Source organism: Aotus nancymaae, unplaced genomic scaffold (genome assembly GCF_030222135.1).
Source record: "Aotus nancymaae isolate 86718 unplaced genomic scaffold, 86718_ANA_hifiasm-v0.15.2.pri h1tg000007l, whole genome shotgun sequence".
Lineage (NCBI taxonomy): Eukaryota > Metazoa > Chordata > Mammalia > Primates > Aotidae > Aotus > Aotus nancymaae.
The window spans coordinates 47,797,737-47,816,443 of NW_026988418.1; the positions used below are offsets into that span (position 1 = coordinate 47,797,737).

Below are 18,707 nucleotides of genomic sequence, written 5' to 3' on the forward strand. Positions count from 1 at the left end.
TTGAGCAGACTATAGGCAGTAGCCAGGGAGTAGTTAAAGCAGGCCTTGGGCAAGACCCAGTGCTGTGCTGCCTTCGGGTCTGACCCAGCATACTCTCTTAATGGCAGAAATGATCAAGCAGAAGAAAGAATTAGTGAGCTTGAAGACAGGTTATTTGAAAATACACAGTGAGAGGAGACAAAAGAATAAAAAATAATGAAGCATGCCTACAGGATCCAGAAAATCATCTCAAAAGGGTAAATTTAAGAGTTATTGGCCTTAAAGAGGAGGCAGAGAAAGATCTAGGAATAGAAAGTTCAAAGGAATAATAACAAAGAACTTTCCAAACTTGGAGAAAGATATCAATATCCAAATACAAGAAGGTTATAAAACACCAAGCAGATTTAATCCAAAGAAGACTACCAGAAGGCATTTAATAATCAGACTCCTAAAGATCAAGGATAAAGAATGGATCCTAAAAGTTGCAAGAGAAAAGAATAATATACAATGGAACATCAATACATCTAGCAGTAGACTTTTCAGTGGAAACCTTAAAGGCCAAGAGAGAGAGGCATGATGTATTGAAAGTGCTGAAGAAAAAAAACTTTTACCCTAGAATAGCAGGTCTGGTGAAAATATTCCTCAGACATGAAGGAGAAATAAAGATTTTCCCAGACAAACAAAAGATGAGGGATTTCATCAACAGCAGACTTGTTCTACCCTCACACTCATAAAATTGAAATAATATCAAGTATCTTTTCTGACTGCAGCAGAATAAAACTAGAAAGTAATAACAAAAGGAATTTTGGAAACTATACACATGTATGAATACTAGCAAACCAAATTCAACAATATATTAGAAAGATCATTCATCATGACCAAGTGGGATTTATCCCTGGCATGCAAGAATGGTTCAACATATGCAAATCAATCAATGTGATGCATCATATTAACAGAATGAAAAATAAAAACAATACAATCTTTTCAATTGATGTTGTAAAAGCATTTGATCAAATTCAACATTGATTCATGATACAAATTCTTAATAAACTGGATATAGAAGGAATATACCTCAACATAATAAAAACCATATACAACATACCCACAGCCAGTATCATACTGAATGGGCAAAAACGGAAAGGCTTTCCTCTCAGATATGGAACACAACAAGGATACTCACTTTCACTACTGTTATTCAACATAGTAGTAGAAGTCCTGGCTACAGCAATATAAAGGTATCCAAATTGGAAAGGAAGAAGTCACATTATCCTTGTTTGCAGATGAGATTAACTTGTATTTGGAAAAATACCTAAAGATTCCACTAAAAAACAGTTAGAACTGATAAACAATTTTAGTAAAGTTGCAGGATATAATATCAACATACAAAAATCAGTAGCATTTCTATGTGCCAAGAGCAAACAATCTGAAAAAGAAAATTAAAAAGTAATCCCATTTACAATAGCCACAAATAAAATTAAATATCTAGAAATTAACCAAAGAAGTGAAAGAGGTCTAAATGAAAACTATAAAACACTGATGAAAGAAATTGAAGAGGACACCAAAAAATGGAAAGATATTCCACATTCATAAATTGAAAGAATCAGTATCATTAAAATGTCTATACTACAAAGCAATCTACATATTCAATGCAATCTCTATCAAAATACCAATGACATTCTTCATAGAAATAGAAAAAAAAAAACTCTAAAATTGATATGGAATCTACAAGGACCCAGAATAGTCAAAGTTATCCTCAGTAGAAAAAAGAAAAAAAAAAAAAAAACTGGAGGAATCACATTATCTGACTTCAAATTATACCATGTAGCTATACTAACCAAAACAGCATGGTACTGGCACAAACACAGATATACAGACCAATGGAACAGAATAGAGAACCCAGAAACAAGTCCATACACCTACAGTGACCTCATTTTTGACGAAGGTGACAAGAACATAAACTAGGGAAAAGACAGTCTCTTTAATAAATGGTGTTGGGGAAACTGGATATCTATATGCAAAAGAATGAAACTAAACCCCTATCTATCACCATATAAAAAACAAATCAAAATGGATTAAACACTTTAATCTAACACCCCAAACTATGAAACTACTACAAGAAAACATTGGGGAAAATCTCCAGGACAAAAATTTCTTGAGAAACACCCCACAAGCACAGGCAACCAAAGCAAACATGAACAAATGGAATCAAATCAAGTTTAAAAGCTTCTTTGGGAGGCCGAGGCGGGTGGATCACGAGGTCAAGAGATCGAGACCATCCTGGTCAACATGGTGAAACCCCGTCTCAACTAAAAAAATACAAAAAATTGGCATGGTGGCACGTGCCTGTAATCCCAGCTACTCGGGAGGCTGAGGCAGGAGAATTGCCTGAATCCAGGAGACGGAGGTTGCGGTGAGCCGAGATCGCGCCATTGCACTCCAGCCTGGGTAACAAGAGCGAAACTCCATCTCAAAAAAAAAAAAGCTTCTGCACGGAAAAGAAAACAATCAACAAAGTGAAAAGACAACCCACAGAAAGGGAGAAAACATTTGCAAGCTATCCATCTGACAAGGGATTAACAGCCAGAATATATAAGGAGTTCAAACAATCCTATAAAAAATAACCTAATAATCTGATCCAAAAATGAGCAAAAGATTTGAATAGACATTTCTCAAAAGCAGACATACGAATTGCAAACCAGCATATGAAAATGTACTCAACATCACTGATCATTACAGCAATGCAAATCAAAACTATAATGAGATATCATCTCACCCCAGTTAAAATGGCTTGTATTCAAAAGACAAGCAATAGCAAATGCTGGTGAGGATGTTGAGAAAGGGTAACCCTCGTACACTGTTGGTGGGATTGTAAATTAGTACAATCACTATGGAGAACAGTTTGGAGGTTCCTCAAAAAACTAAAAATAGAGCTACCATATGACCCAGCAATCCCACTGCTAGGTATATGCCCAAAAGAAAGGAAATCAGTAATATCGAAGAGGTATCTGCACTCTCATGTTTGTTCCAGATCTGTTCACAGTAGCTAAGATTTGGAAGCAATCTATACGTCCATCAGCAGATGAATGGATAACGACAATGTGGTACATACACACAATTGAGTACTATTCAGTCACAAAAATGAGATACTGTCATTTGCAACAACATTGATGGAACTGATCATTATGACAAGTGAAATAAGCTAGGCACAGAAAGATAAATATTGTATGTTCTCACTTATATGTAGGATCTAAAAATCAAAACAATTCATTTGTTGGACAGAGGGAGTAGAAGGATGGTTACCAGAGGCTGGGAAGAATAGTGTGGCAGAGAGCTGGTGGGTGAAGGGGCAGTAGGGATGGGTTAATGGGTACAAAGAAAAAGAATGAATAAGACCTAGTATTTGATAGCACATCAGGGTGAATATAGTCAATAATAATTTAATTGTACACTTAAAAATAATTAAAGAGTATAATTGGACTGTGTGTAATACAAAGGATAAATGCTTAAGGGAATGGATACCCCATTCTCCATGATGTGATTATAATGCATTGCATGCCTGTATCAAAACATCTCCATTGTAGGTGTAATCCCATATTATACCTACAATATGTAATATGTAATCCCATATTACACCTACAATGTACCCACAAAATTAAAAATAAAAAGAATTATTGCAAAAAATTAGGTTTATTGTAAAACTAATGTAAGCCCAAATTAATATAAAAAAATAGGAGGGCTAACACTCTAAATTTTGTTAACCATGGGTTTTTAAATAAAATGTGAAAAGCATATCTGATCTGAAAAGAAGCTGGGGAGAAAAAGCAGATTTATCAAGAAAACTATGATTGCTCCATGAGGTGTATGGCTCTAAGTATATATAGTACCATAAGATATTTGCTAATGACACTATGAAGTCATAATATGAAGTTGCTGCATTTGGCAATTCATTTTTTTTTCTATTTTAATTAAAAAAAAATAGAGATGGGATCTTGCTATGTTGGCCAGATTGGTCTTGAACTCTTGGCCTCAAGCAAGCCTCAGGCCTTGGCCTCCCAAAGTGCTAGAATTACAGGCGTGAGCCACCATGCCCAGACTGGCAATTCATTTTTAATATCCTCATCTATCCCATTCCTCAAAATGTTCATTTTATCTGTTTCATACATATGGTTCTGCATATGATATGTAAATGAATACATATTTAAAGAGGGTGGATGTTCTTTTAACTGATGGGAAAAAGTTATAAAAAACATTTGGAACTACTTCCTTATTGTTTCAGAGCTCTGACCACACCTTAGCTGAGTTTGTTCTTTGTTGTCCCAGTTGATATTATAAACTTGTTAGCTTTAAGAAATTGATGTTTGTTTCCCTAACCCCAACAAACAAATAGAAAATAATTTTAATAGGCATCATGTTTCCTACCAGATCTGTTTAGGTATCATATATTGGTGTAGCAGCACACGAACTTTGTTTTTGTTTTTTTTTTTTGAGATGAAGTCTCCTTCTGTCACCTAGGCTGGAGTGCAGTGGTATGATCTTGACTCACTGCAACCTCCACCTTGCAGATTCAAGCGATTATCCTGCCTCAACCACCAGAGTAGCTAGGACTACAGGTGCCTGCCACCACGTCCAGCTAATTTTTTAATTTTTACTAGTGACAGGGGTTCGCCATTTTGGCCAGACTGGTCTGAACTCCTCACTTCAGGTGATCTGCCCACCTTGGCCTCCCAAAATGTTGGGATTACAGGTGTGAGCCACTGAGACCGGCCAGAATTTTCTTTTTTTTATTCACAAATATATCTTACCAGCTTCAGAGGATGAGGCAGGGTAGGCAGGGCAAACCACTTCCCAAATCCATCCTTCATTCTGTATCCTCATTACAGTGAGTGGTAAAACCAGCCTCCCAGGTCCCCATACCAGCAACCCGAATCTGTGTGGCTCTGTACGATCTGGTCTCACCTAATTCCCCACCATCTTTATTTCCCCCAAACAAATTTAATAATGTACATAACGGTATTTTTCTTTTCTTTTTTTGAGATAGGATCTCACTCTTGTCACCCAGACTAGAGTGCAGTGATGCAATCATGGCTCATTGGAGCCTTAACATCCTGGGCTCAAGCAATCCTTCTGCCTCAGCCTCCAGAGTACCTGAGACCGTAGGTATGTGCTTCCATGCTCAGGTAGTTTTTAAATTTTTTGTAGAGATGGGGTCTTGCCACGTTTCCCAGGCTGCTCTCAAACTCCTGGACGCATATGAGCCCTCCACCTTGGGTTCCCAAAGTGCTGGGATTATAGGTGTGAGACACTGTGCCTGGCCTGTACATAATTTTAAATGAATTTTTAATAAATTCTACCTCTGATTTCTGTTCCTTAGGTGCAACTACTTTTATCTGTCTTTTAAAAGTCATTTACTTTAAAATTTCTAAATAATACCTACGCCACTATTTTTTCATTTTAGATATTATCAATTCGTATCCTCCATTGGAAAATACAGATTTATTTTCGCCTCCCCACTCATCTTCCTAACAAAGTTTTAATACAAATTTTGGATAAATTAACATTCAGATTTTATGAAGTGAATATGCAAAAACTCTTCATAGTTGAGCTATTCACATACTGTAATGTTATACTATTCCTCATCTGAACTATTTTCCTGGAGTTAATTACCCTTTTCCCCATTTGTTTAGTTTTCTGCATGTCAACTATAACTTTATCAGTATCCATTCCTCTCTTCTTCCTATTTTGTTGAAGGCAAGCAACATATTAATACCAAAGGATAAAATAACTCAATATGGCCAAGTGTGGTGGTTCATGCCTGTAATCCCAGCACTTTGGGAGGCCGAGGCAGCAGATCATTTGAGCTCAGGATTGAGACCAGCCTGGGCAATATGGCAAAACCTCGTCTCTACCAAAAATACAAAAAGTTAGCTGGGCATGTAGTCCCAGCTACTTGGGAGGCTGAGGTGGGAGGATTACTTAAGCCTGGGGAGGTCGAGGCTGCAGTGAGCCATCATCACACCAGTGCATTCCAGTCTGTGCAACAGAGCAAGACTCTGTCTCAAAAAGAAAAATTGAAATAAAATTAAAATTAAAAATGTGTGACATTTTGGCAAACAGCCATCCTAGTCCATACATTCAGGAAACTTCTACATGGTCACATTAACAAAATGAGAAGAAAAAAAAAGTAAAGCCATCTGATGGAATGAATACAGCATTTACCTCCTCAAGCTGACTTAGATTCTCTAGAACAAAACACTGGGTTCCCATTTCTATCACTCCATTAAAACACTCAGGGTAAACCATCTCTTGCTATAGATTCTAACAAACACTTTTCAGGCTTAGTGGCTCAGCAGCATTTGACACAGCTGACCACTGCCTCCTTGGGACAGCCTCTTCTGTCAGTGTCCAGGACACCTCCCTCCTCTTGATGTCAGAGTACCTTGGGGCACAGTATGGGTTCCTCTAGTCTCCATCCTTTGTTCTAGAACAGCTTGTCCAATGCTATGACTTTAAATACTCTCCACATGATGTGGGTTTCCATATTTGCATATCCAGCAAATCTCTCTTTTGCAATCCTTTTTTTTAAGCTCCATCTACAGGTCTAATTGGTCTCTCAAAGCTGCCCTCCAACTGTTCCTCCACCCATCTGCTCAAACTAGTGATCTGTACACATTCACCCAAATGCTTCAGCTGCAGATCAAGCTGAGAATCAAATCAAGAACTCAACCCCTTTCACAATAGCTGCAATAAAATAAAATACTTACGAATATACTTAACCAAGGAGGTGAAAGACCTCTACAAGGAAAACTACAAAACACTGCTAAGATAAATTATAAATGACACAAACAAATGGAAACACATCCCATGATCATGGGTGGATAGAATCAATATTGTCAAAATGACCATACTGCCAAAAGCAATCTATAAATTCAATTCAAATCCCATCAAAATATCACCATCATTCTTCACAGAACTAGAAAGAAAATCCTAAAATTAATATGGAACGAAAAAAGAGCCTGAATAGTCAAAGCAAGACTAAGCAAAAAGACAAATCTGGAGGCATCACATTACCTGACTTCAAACTATACCATAAGGCCACAGTCACCAAAACAGCATGGTACTGATATAAAAATAGGCATATAAACCAATGGAACAGAATAGAGAACCCAGAAATAAAGCCAAATACTTACAGCAAACTAATCTTTGACAAAGCAAACAAAACCATAAAGTGGGGAAAGGATATCTTATTCAACAAATGGTGCTGGAATAATTGGCAAGCCACATGTAGAAGAATGAAACTGGGCTGGGTGTGGTGGCTCACACCTGTAATCCCAGCACTTTGGGAGGCTAAAGTGGGTGGATCACCTGAGGTTGAGAGTTTGAAACCAGCCTGACCAACATGGAGAAACCTCGTCTCTACTAAAAATACAGAATTAGCTGGGCATGGTGGCACATGCCTGTAATCTCAGCTACTTGAAAGGCTGAGGCAGGAGAAGCACTTGAACCTGGAACGCAGAAGTTGCGATGAACTGAGATCGTGCCATTGCATTGCACTCCAGCCTGGGCAACAAGAGCAAAACTCTGTCTTCAAAAAAAAAAAAAAAAAAAAAAACGGTTCTGCACAGCAAAAGAAACAATCAGCAGCGTAAATAGACAACCAGACAACCCAATGAGTGGGAGAAAATCTTCATAATCTACGTATCTGAAAAAGGACGGACTGATACCCAGAATCAACAAGGAACTCAAACAAATCAGCAATAATAATAATAATAATAATCCCATAAAAAAGTGGGCTAAGGACATGAATAGACAATTTTCAAAAAAAGATACACAAATGGCCAACAAACATGAAAAAAATGCTCAACATCACTAATGATGAGGGAAATGCAAATCAAAACCACAATGTGATACCACCTCACTCCTGCAAGAATAGTCATAATCAAAAATTCAAAAAATAGATGTTGGTGGGGATGCAGTGAAAAGGGAACACTTTTACACTGCTGATGGGAATATAAACTAGTATAACCACGATGGAAAAAACAGTGTGGAGATTCCTTAAAGGACTAAAAATAAAACTACTACTTGATCCAGTAATCCCACTACTGGGTATCTACCCAAAGGAAAAGAAGTCATTATATGGGCCGGGTTTGGTGGCTCATGTAATCCCAGCACTTTGGGAGGCCAAGGCGGCAGATCATGAGGTCAGGAGTTCAAGACCAGCCTGGCCAACATAGTGAAACCCCATCTCTACTAAAAACACAAAAATATTAGCCGGGCTTGGTGGCAGATGACTGTAATCCCAGCTACTCGGGAAGCTGAGGCAGGAGAATCACTTGAGCTCGGGAGGCACAGAGTGCAGTGAGTGGAGATTGCGCCACTGCACTCCAGCCGGTGTGACAGTGTGAGACTCTGTCTCAAAAAAAAAAAGTCATTATATGAAAAAAGATACTTGCACACGTTTATAGCAACACAATTTGCAACTGCAAAAATATGAAACCAGCTCAGATGCGGTTCCCCTAGCTCTTTGTGTGTCTCGTTCCTTCCTGTCATCCTTCATCTCAGCACAAATGATACCTCTGTAGAGAGGGCTCTCTGACCACTCTATTAATGTGGCCTTCCCCACCACCTCTATCATAACTTTATTTCCTTCATAATTACAATCACAATCTTTATTGGTCTTTCCTACAAGGGACTAATGAAGGGTGGGTCTTGCTTATTATCAAATAGCCCAGCATACAGCACAGTATCTAACACATAATAGGTGTTTGATGAAAATTTGTTGGAAAAAAGAAATGAATCAATAATGAGACATCAACCTGGACTACATGAACTTTTCCTTGGTTAATACCTTTTGTGATCAAATTATAACAACAATATTAATAACAAAAATAATAGAAAGTCTAAAATATCAATATTACAAAGTGAACTAAAAATATATTCAAAAGTAAGTCTTGCTTAGTCAACATACATTAGCGAGCTGTAGGTAATTTAGTTGCCTGGTTGCTGATGATAGAAACTCTGCTTTGTTTTACTCATTATTCCTAAAGTATTCCAAAGAATAAATTATCCAATGAGTTCTTATTATAATAATTTTCTATCCATTTGGGAAAGAGAAAATTAGAGTACTCTCTCAAACTGAATACAAAAATAAAATGTAGACATATTTTTAAAATAAAATTGATAGTAGTATAAGATACAGGATTTTTAAAAATAATTTAACATGGCTTTTTTTTTTTTCTTTTTTTGAGACAGAGTCTCACTCTGTTGCCCAGGCGGGAGTGCAGTGGCATGATCTCAGCTCATTGTATCCTCTGCCTTCCAGTTTCAAGCGGCTCTCCTGGCTCAGCCTCCTGAGTAGCTGGGATCACAGGCGCCCACCACCACGTCTGGCTAATTTTTATATTTTTAGTAGAGATGAGGTTTCACTATGTTGGCCAGGCTGGTCTTTAACTCCTGACCTCGTGATCCACCCATCTCGGCCTCCCAGAATGCTGGGATTACAGGCATGAGCCACCATGCCCAGTAACGTACCTTTTTAAATACAAAAAAATTTAGAAGATATAAAAATGACTGACAGCTCTTAACATAAAAATTTAAGACTTCAAAAAGTTAAAAGACAAACAGACTTGGAAAAAATATGCAATATGTTTACACAGGCAAAAGTTAACTATCTATTATTACCTGTAGAGAGCTCCAGACTATTAGTAAGAAAGAGACAATCCAATATTACAGGCAATGGATCTGAACAAGCCAGTGAACATTTATCAATAAAAATTTACTAACAATCAGATTGGTAAAAACCTATCTTAATTTTTATTTATGAGGAATGATTTAAAAACTGTTAAAAGAAATGTAAACTTTGGCACTTGAGCAGTATCTATAAAAGTATCTGTGACTTAAGAATCAAGCTTCTATGGATCTATAATACAATTTTTAAAATAATGAATTAGAAAGATAGTTACAAAAATGTTAATTGCAGCCCTATTTGTAACTTTGCACTGACTTGAAGATGTCTATGACATATTGTAATTTTTTCAGTTACAGAATAGATTGAGATTACAGGTCTGAGGCACCATGCCCAGCCTATGCTGCTATTTTTCAAAAATCAGCATAGGCTAGGCATGGTGCCTCAGACCTGAAATATCAGCATAGGCTCGGCATGGTGCCTCAGACCTGTAATCCCAGAGCTTTGGGAAGCTAAGGCAGGAGGATCCCTTGAGCCCAGGAATTTGAGACCAGCCTGTGTAACATAGGGAGACCCCCATCTCTACAAATAAGAATAATAAATAAGCTAGCCAGGAGTGGTGGCAGGGACGTGCATTCCCAGCTACTTAGAGGGCTGAGGCAAAAGGATTGCTCAAGCCTGGAAGTTTGAGGCTACAATAAGCTATTACTGTGCCACTGCACTCCAGCCTGAGTGACAGAACAAGACCCAGGCTGGAAAACAAAAAAAAACGTTTATATGTGTGTGTAGACATTTTAAAGTCTAGAAGAACATGAACCAGCCAAAAAAAACTTGATATTTTTATAATCTCTGTGAGGAAGTATTATAGGTAATCTTAATTTTCTTTTTCAAGTTTTTCGCATTTTCTTCATTTTTGGTAATTAACATGTAAATTCTTGAATTATCATTATGAGTTAAAATGGGCTATTTCAAAAAGAAAGAGTCTGATATGTATCAGGTAGTCAGGTATTTCCCTGCCTTACTTTGTGTGTGATTGGTTTGGGGTAGAGGGTGGAAGGAGCGATACATACAGTGACTAAAAGTCAATGTTTCTATAGTAATAACTATGTTGGCCCCAGGATGACATCGGGGGCAGTCCAATAAATGAAAGACTTTGGACCAATCCTAACAACTCACAAATCATTTTTTCAGTCTCCAGTTCCTACTATAAACAAATTTCCTCGTGATCTGCTAGTCTCACAAGAGAGGAAGAAAGAAAAATGACTAGCCAACTGAGGTTTTGAGGTAGCTGAGTAGGGTAGCTAGGCCTCAATTCAATGAAGTTGAGGGGAAAAAAAGGCAAAGAAGAAAACTTTGGTTCCCTTCTCAGCACAGCTCTCAGAACATAAATGACATGGTCATTCTAATCCTAAGACGCCCCCTGAAGGAAGGCCATAGGGGCTTTTCATTTTCCATTAGAGCCACTCCTGAAAGATGCACATGCCAACTTTTCAGTAGTTTCCCTACTGACAACCGTGCCACCAAGTTCCTAAAAATCACCTCTGAGCACCACTTGGCTGCCTCAGAACACCAGGAAAGCAGAACTACAGCTGCATATTTTTAAAGTTCTTTTTCTAAACAAGCCACACTCCTTTGGAAACTTGAAGAAATAGTTCTCTGAGGCAGAGATAAAGAAAGGGAAACTCCATTTCTCAGCAATAAAGGATTCCACATGCCATTAAAGCTGAGGAAAATGACTGGAATTATGATATTTCCTAACATTTTTCTTTCTTCAACATTTTCAGTAAGAGCCCAACTTCATAAAAGTCAAGGTGATGACCCTCCCTAAGGAAAAGAAGTTATAAAGAAATAATTCATCATTTTTTCCTCAAAGCATTGAGGTTGCCTTAATTTTGGACAAGCCTGCCTCATTGTCATGTTGGTGAATCCCTATATTCTATCTCTACCAAATTCCTGTAGTTGGTTTAAAGTAGTATGATTTTTTTAAGGCCACCATTTAAATTGTGGGTCTTCTAGAATTACACCAAAGACAATTTTTGAGAATATTCTGCCTCATGACTTACCAGTTATTACCTGGCAGATGTTTTAGGCTGAAACTACAGAGAAGTATTCAAGGGGAGAAAACAAAACCCAACCTTCAAAAGAGAAGAAAGGAAACAACCCACCCAGCTGGGGGAAAAGGAATATGGACAACATTCCCTGGACACAGTCTCTCATACCAGAATAAAAGGGGCTGAGGCCCAAGCTCAAAACAGAGTAGAAAGCTCAGCTATAGGCAGGCTGAGAAGAGAGGGGAGAAAAAAAAATTCAGATGATTGCCAAAGCAAACAAATAAACAAACTGAAAACACAGTTTTAAAACATTTAATATTGAACAGAACACTGCAGTTTGATAAAATGAAATCTGGAAATAAAATTACAGGCATACCTCAGAAATACTGCAAGTCTGGTTCCTGATCACCACAATAAAGCAAATATTATAGTAAAGCAAGTCACACAAATTTTTTGGTTTCCCAGTGCATATAAAAGTTATGTTTACACTATACCATAGTCTATTAAGTCTGCAATAGCATTATGTCCTTTTAAAAAAACCTTAATTTAAAAGTACTTCATTACTAAAACATGCTAACAATTATCTGAACCTTCAGTAAGCTGTAATCTTTTTGCTGGTGGAGGGTCTTGCCTCCTTGTTGATGGCTGCTGACTAATCAGGGTGGTGGTTGCTGAAGGTTGGGGTGGCTGGGACAATTTCTTAAAGGAAGACAACAATGAAGTTTGATATATCAATTAACTGTTCCTTTCACAAAATATTTCTCTGTTGCATGCAATGGTGTTTGATTGCATTTTACCCACAGTAGAACTTCTTTCAAAACTGGAGACAGTCCTCTCAAAACTTGCTGCTGTTTTAATCAACTATGTTTATGGAATACGCTAAATTATTTGTTGCCATTTCAACAGTGTTCATAGCATCTTCACTAGGAGTAGATTCCATCTCAAGAAACCACTTTCTTTGCTCACCCATAACAAATAGCTCCTCATCCATTCTAGCTTGATCATGACATTGCAGCAATTCAGTCACATCTTTAGGCTTCTCTTCTAGTACTCTGGGTATTTCCACATCTATGGTTAGTAGATTGATGCAAAAGTAATTGTGTTTTTTGCCATTAAAAGTAACAGCAAAACCCACAATTACTTTTGCACTGACTAATACTTCCTCTACTGAAGTCTGGACCCCTTCAAAGCCATCCGTGAGGGTTAAAATCAACTTCCTCCAAACTCCTGTCAATGTTAATATTTTGACCTCCTCCTATGAATCATGAATGTTCTTAATGGCATCCAGAATGATGAATCCTTTCCAGAGGGTTTACTTTGCCCAGATTCATGAGATGAATAATTTTCTATGACAACCCATAATCTTAAAAAATGTAGTTGTTAAATAATAAGTCATGAAAGTTGAAATTACTCCTTGATCCATGGGCTGCAGAATGGATGTTGTGTTGACATACATGAAAACAACATTCATCTCCTTGTACATCTCCATCAGAGCTTTTTGGTGACCAGAGGTATTATCAATAAGCATTAATATTTTGAAAGGAATCTTGTGAGCAGTAGGTCTCAACCATGAGCTTAAAAGGTAAACCATGCTGTAAACAAATGTACTGTCATCTAGGCTCTGTTGTTCCATTTACAAAGTAGAGGTAGAGTAGATTAACATAATTCTTAAGTGCCCTAGGATTTATGGAATGGTAAATGAGTACTGGCTTCAATTTAAAAGTTACCAGCTGCACTAGTTCTTAACTAGAGTCATTCTGCTCTTTGAAGCTTTGAAATCAGATACTGACTTGTCCTCTCTACCTAGGAAAGTCCTAGATGGAAATCTCCTTCCAACAGAAGACTGTTTTGTCTACATTGAAAATGTGTTGTTTAAAGTAGCCTCCTTCCTCACTGATCTTAGCTAGATCTTCCAAATAACTTGCTGCAGCTTCTGTATCAGCACTTGCTGCTTTACCTTGCACTTATATGTGATAGAGATGGCTTCCTTTCTTCAAGCTCATGAACCAATCTCAACTAGCTTGAAACTGTTCTTCTGCAGCTTCACCCCCTCTCTCAGCCTTCAGAGAATTGAAGGGAGTTTGGGCCTTGCTCTAGATTATGCTTTAGACTTAGCAAATGTTGGGGCTGGTTTGATCTTCTATCCAGACCTCTAAAACTTTCTCCATAACAGCAATAAGGCTGTTTTGCTTCTTTATCACTTGTGTGTTCACTGGAGTAGCACTTATAATTTCCTTCAAGAACTTCTCAGCCAGGTACGGTGGCTCATGCCTGTAATCCCAGCACTTTGGGAGGCTGAGGAGGGAGGATCACAAGGTCAAGAGATGAAGACCATCCTGGCCAACATGGTGAAACCCTATCTCTACTAAAAAATACAAAAAATTAGCTGGGCATGGTGGCATGTGTCTATAGTCCCAGGTACTCGGGAGGTTGAGGCAAGAGGATCGCTTGAACCCAGAAGATGGAGGTTGCAGTGAGCCGAGATTGCACCATTGCACTCCAGTCTGGGTGACAGAGCGAGACTCCGTCTCAAAAAAAAAAAAAAGTACTTCTCATATGCTTTCACAACTTGGCTAAATGGCATAAAATGCCTAGCTTTTGGTCTGCCTCGGCTTTCAACATACCTTCCTCACTAAGCTTAATCATTTCTAACTTTAAAGTGAGAGACCTGTGATTGTCCCTTGCACTCAAACACTTAGAGACCACTGAAGGGTTATTAATTGGGCTAATTTCAATATTGTTGTGTCTCAGGGAATAAAGAGGGTTGAGGAGAGGAAAAGAGACAGGGGAATGGCTAGTCGGTGGAAAAGTCAGAACACATACAACATTTATTGAGTTCCCTGTCTTATATGGGCACAGTTCATGGCACCCCAAAACAATTACAGCAGTAACATCAAAGATCACTGGTCACAGATCACCATAACAGATATAATAATAATGCCATATTGGTCTATTGGTGCCATAGTCTTGCTGGATACAAGGTTGCCACAAGCCTTCAATTTGTAAAAAAAAAAAAAAAAAAAAAAAGCAAAGTGTGATAAAGCAAAGCACAATAAAACAAGGTATGCCTGCACTTTTTTCTATGAACCCCTTAACATATGACATAAGAGCTCACTAAAGACTGATTTAATTCTTCAGAACTGACACGTGGAACTTAGACTTGGCTGGGCGAGGTGGCTCATGCCTGTAATCCCAGCACTTTGGGAGCCCGAGGCAGGCGGATCACAAGGTCAAGAGATCGAGACCAGCCTGGGCAACACAGTAAAACCCTGTCTCTTCTAAAATACAAAAAACTAGCTGGGTGTGGTGAGGCACACCTGTAATCCCAGCTACCTGGGAGACTGAGGTGGGAGAATCGCTTGAACCCAGGAGGCAGATGTTGCAGTGAGCCGAGATTGCACCACTGCACTCCAGCCTGGGCAACAGAATGAGACTCCATCTCCAAAAAAAAAAAGGAACTTAGATTCTAGGCCTTAGCTAAAGAAAACAGCCCAGCTTCAGGGAAGTCCACTTTTAATTTTTTATGGACAGAAGAGTTTTCTTTGGCCACTATTTTTACTTTGAAAGCTATAGTCACAAAGCCATCTCTTTTTCCACCAGTTTTAAAATTGTCTTGTTCTAGGTTTCGCTTCACTGACAGAGACCTAGTCAAAGAGATCAGCTTTTGAATATGATCATTCTTGACTTTCAGTTCTGTATTCTGTGCCCCTCTCCTCAAACTATGTCTCTCAGTTCTTCTCACTTGCTTCATTAAAATATTTATATCTATCTATTACTCTATTTTTAAAAACAACACTTTTGATAGTTTCTCTCTCACAGAAAAAAAATGTGGCTACCTCAAACACTTTACTAGGAATCACCCAGTTTTTATTACAGGAGCTTAAATAAAATTGGTATTATGATGGCTTCTGTATGGAAAATGTGTCGTTTTTAGAGTACTGGCCACAGAAACTGACCTAGGAAGGGCTTGCTAAAGGAGAAGGGTGTGCCTGTGGAAAGTTCACGGCAGAGGACGTTTAACTCCTCTTAAGGTATGAAGAGGAAGACGGGCTAAAGTTTCAAGAAACTTCTGACTCAATAGGAGAAAGCTATCAAATTTCCCAAAACTTGCCCGATTTTGGTTATCACATCACAGAGGTGGTGAGCAGCTGCTGAGTGTGAAACCCACATCCCATTTCTGGGGAGAACTATGTAGTTGGTTCCTTCAACATAAAATATCAGAATCGGCATCCTGACACCCATAAGAAACCTCTCCCACCTCTCTCGTGCTAACCTTTTCTTCTATTTTCAATTTATGACACACACTTTTGTTTCCCATAAGTACTGTACACCAGACACACATACACACTCACACATACACATATATTTCAGATTTATATATATATATATCTGTTTGGAGAGCAGGGAATGAGGGAGCCAAGGCCTCTTTGTACTCACAACCTCTCTTAACTGTGCTGGGGTAACTGGAGCTTTGACCACAGAGGAGGAGCCCGCTAGCAGCGTCAACCGGCTGAACTGTGCGCCTTTTCATAAAGGCCGAGGAACTGGGGTTAGCCACACTACAACCCTCCTCCCACCTGAGGGAAAGGCCTGTTTGTTCCGGAAGGCACAGCCCAGCCTTATTTAACTAACTGGAAGCAGTTAATACAAGCATTCCCAAGGCAGCAAACAAGTTCTAGTCTAGGACAGTAAAGCCATCGACTTTAGGAGGATTTCTCCAGAGTCCAGCATCCTGAAAGATGCAGCCCAGACTCCTCACCTGGCGGTTAACCTGAAAACACCTGATCCTCTCTCAGGAATCCTTGCCTGGGGAAAACGATAAGGCTGCCGGGCCACGCCTCCTCCTTCAAAACTTTCCATGGGTCTCGGGATTCCGAGCAGGAAAAATCGTTCACAGCAGACTCATTCCGCCCTCGCCGGAACGCGTCCGCTGAAGTTGGAGCCCTTCTAAGCGGGTCCCCCTTCTCTTACTCTTCCTACCGGCCGTGCAGTGCGCGCAGACTCCGGACCAAGAGCAGGCGCGGCGGTGGCGGGCTGCGGCGGGCCCTGCTAGGGCGTCTGAAAGGCTGCTCTGTGCGCTCCGAGCAGGATGCGGCGCGTGGCCAGGCGCTCGCGCCCCGCCCCCAAGGCCCCGCCCCGCCCCGCCCCGCCGCCTCCCACCCAGAACCGGAGCTTTCCCACTTAGGGCCCTTATTCCACCCGTCAGCCGACCAGCCTCCCCGCGCCCCGGGAGACTGGGGGCGGTGACGCGGAGGCGGGGTGGGGGCCGTAAGGAATGGAACCAAGGCACGCGCGCGCGCTGTAAGAGCCGAGGAAGTAAGCAGTCCCGAAAGGGGGCCGCGGTGGGGCCCCCAGCGAGGCGTGGGGCGCACCAAGGGGCGACCTGGGGCACTGAGCTGTGGTATGGCCCCAGGACAGGCCCGAGGCGCAGTTCCGCACCGGCAGGTCCAGCGCCTCCATGCCTCGAGGCATGGCGCGGCCTGGGAGCCGCAGGATGACGCCAAGCGTGGGACGGCTGCACCTGTCTGGGCACCAGCCCGCAGCCCTCACGCTCTCCTACTAAGGGCCCAACGAGGCTGTGCGGCCCGCTTAGGGTTGGGGTGTCTGCCGGAGAAGCGCCTTACAGAGGGAGTCCGACGGTGGGCGCTAAGACAAAGTGGCCCACACACCCTGCGCACCGGCCCCGGGCGGCGGCACCCGGCACTCGCGGCCCTCTGGGGGATCCTGTCTTTTTTTGTTTCTTTTTGTGGGGTTTTTTGTTTGTTTTGTTTTTTTTTAGACGGGGTCTCACTCTGTCGCCCAAGCTGGAGGGCAGAGCTGCGATCATGGATCAGTGCAACCTTGAACTCCTGGACTCAAGCAATCCTCCTGCCTCGGCCTCCCAAAGTGCTAGGATTACACGTGTAAGCCACTGCGCCTGGCCCTTTCTTTTCTTCACTCTTTCATGCATTCATTTCTTGTTTCTACATGCATTCATTTTTCTGTTTCTTTGGTCATTCTTGTTTTGATGCTTAGGGAAATACTGAGCGCCAGGTCGACTGCTGGGTGCTGTAGTAGCTGGGATGAGAAAGACATGGTCCTTTCCCTCCAGGACGTCACATTAAACTGACAAATTCATTCGGACAAATTTTTTCATTCTGGCTTTTCTTTAAAGTGCACGATCACGAAAGTCTGTGACAAGGGTCATATTTCTGAGATGTTAGAAAGTGCGGCGAGCGCTCGAGGAATAGGAGAAGCGAGTCTCCCTGAGCTCGCATCGGGAGTCACAGCGGGGAGCCGGGAGCGAGCGTCCGCATCTCCCGGCGGGCGCGGAGGGAGGGCGCCCGGCCCCACCGCTGGACTCGCAACCCCAGCGCCCTGCTGAGGCCGCCGCTGCTCTTCCCTCTTGGTGCACGAAAGGAAGACGCCTGTGAGAAACCGAACAATCTGTCGTGAATCTTAAAAATGAGAGTCGGCAGTGCATGACCAAAAGGGGTGTTCGGCTCCTAGTCCTGTCGGCTTGATAGTTTAGACGTGACCGACGGCCTCCTAGAGCTCGTACCCCTCCTCTTCACCAGGTAGCAGCAGCGAAGCCCAGAGTGCCAGGTTCTGTGAGTCAGCAAGTGTTTAAAAGATCTCTGGGTTTAGCTCAGGCAAAGAATATTCTGCCAGCTAATTATCTTAATATGCGTGTCCAGGAAGAAGTAGTTGGACAGACGATGTATATGAAAGCATACGTGATTGACCCTCTTTTAAGTCACTTCCAAAGGATTATTAGGCAAAAATGCCTTGTTTTTGAGCCCTTTTCATCAGGTGCACAATCATCCAGCTTGTGGATAGCCACTGCATTCCAGCCTGCACAACATAGTGAGACTGGAGACCCCAACCTTTTGGCACCAAGGACTTGTTCCATGGAAGACCATTTTTACACAGACAGGGGATTTGGGGAGGATGTTTTTGGGGTGAAACTGTTCCACCTCAGATCAGTAGGCATTAGAGGGATTATAAAGGAGCAC

At 40.8% G+C, this 18,707-nt stretch overlaps 1 protein-coding gene across 2 annotated transcripts in view; it reads right to left on the minus strand.

Annotated features, from left to right (window-relative positions):
• The window catches only part of MCOLN2 (mucolipin TRP cation channel 2), a 72,488-nt gene extending 55,700 nt beyond the window's left edge, over window positions 1-16,788 (minus strand). Inside the window, exon 1 of one of the 2 annotated variants that reach the window (XM_021667727.2) lies at window positions 16,472-16,788. In XM_021667727.2, the coding sequence (XP_021523402.2) occupies window positions 16,472-16,572 (101 nt within the window). In that variant the 5' untranslated portion in view covers window positions 16,573-16,788. The remainder of the gene's footprint in view (window positions 1-16,471) is intronic. The other variant, XM_064372575.1, reaches the window with a different exon arrangement.
• Window positions 16,789-18,707: the final 1,919 nt, after the last annotated feature.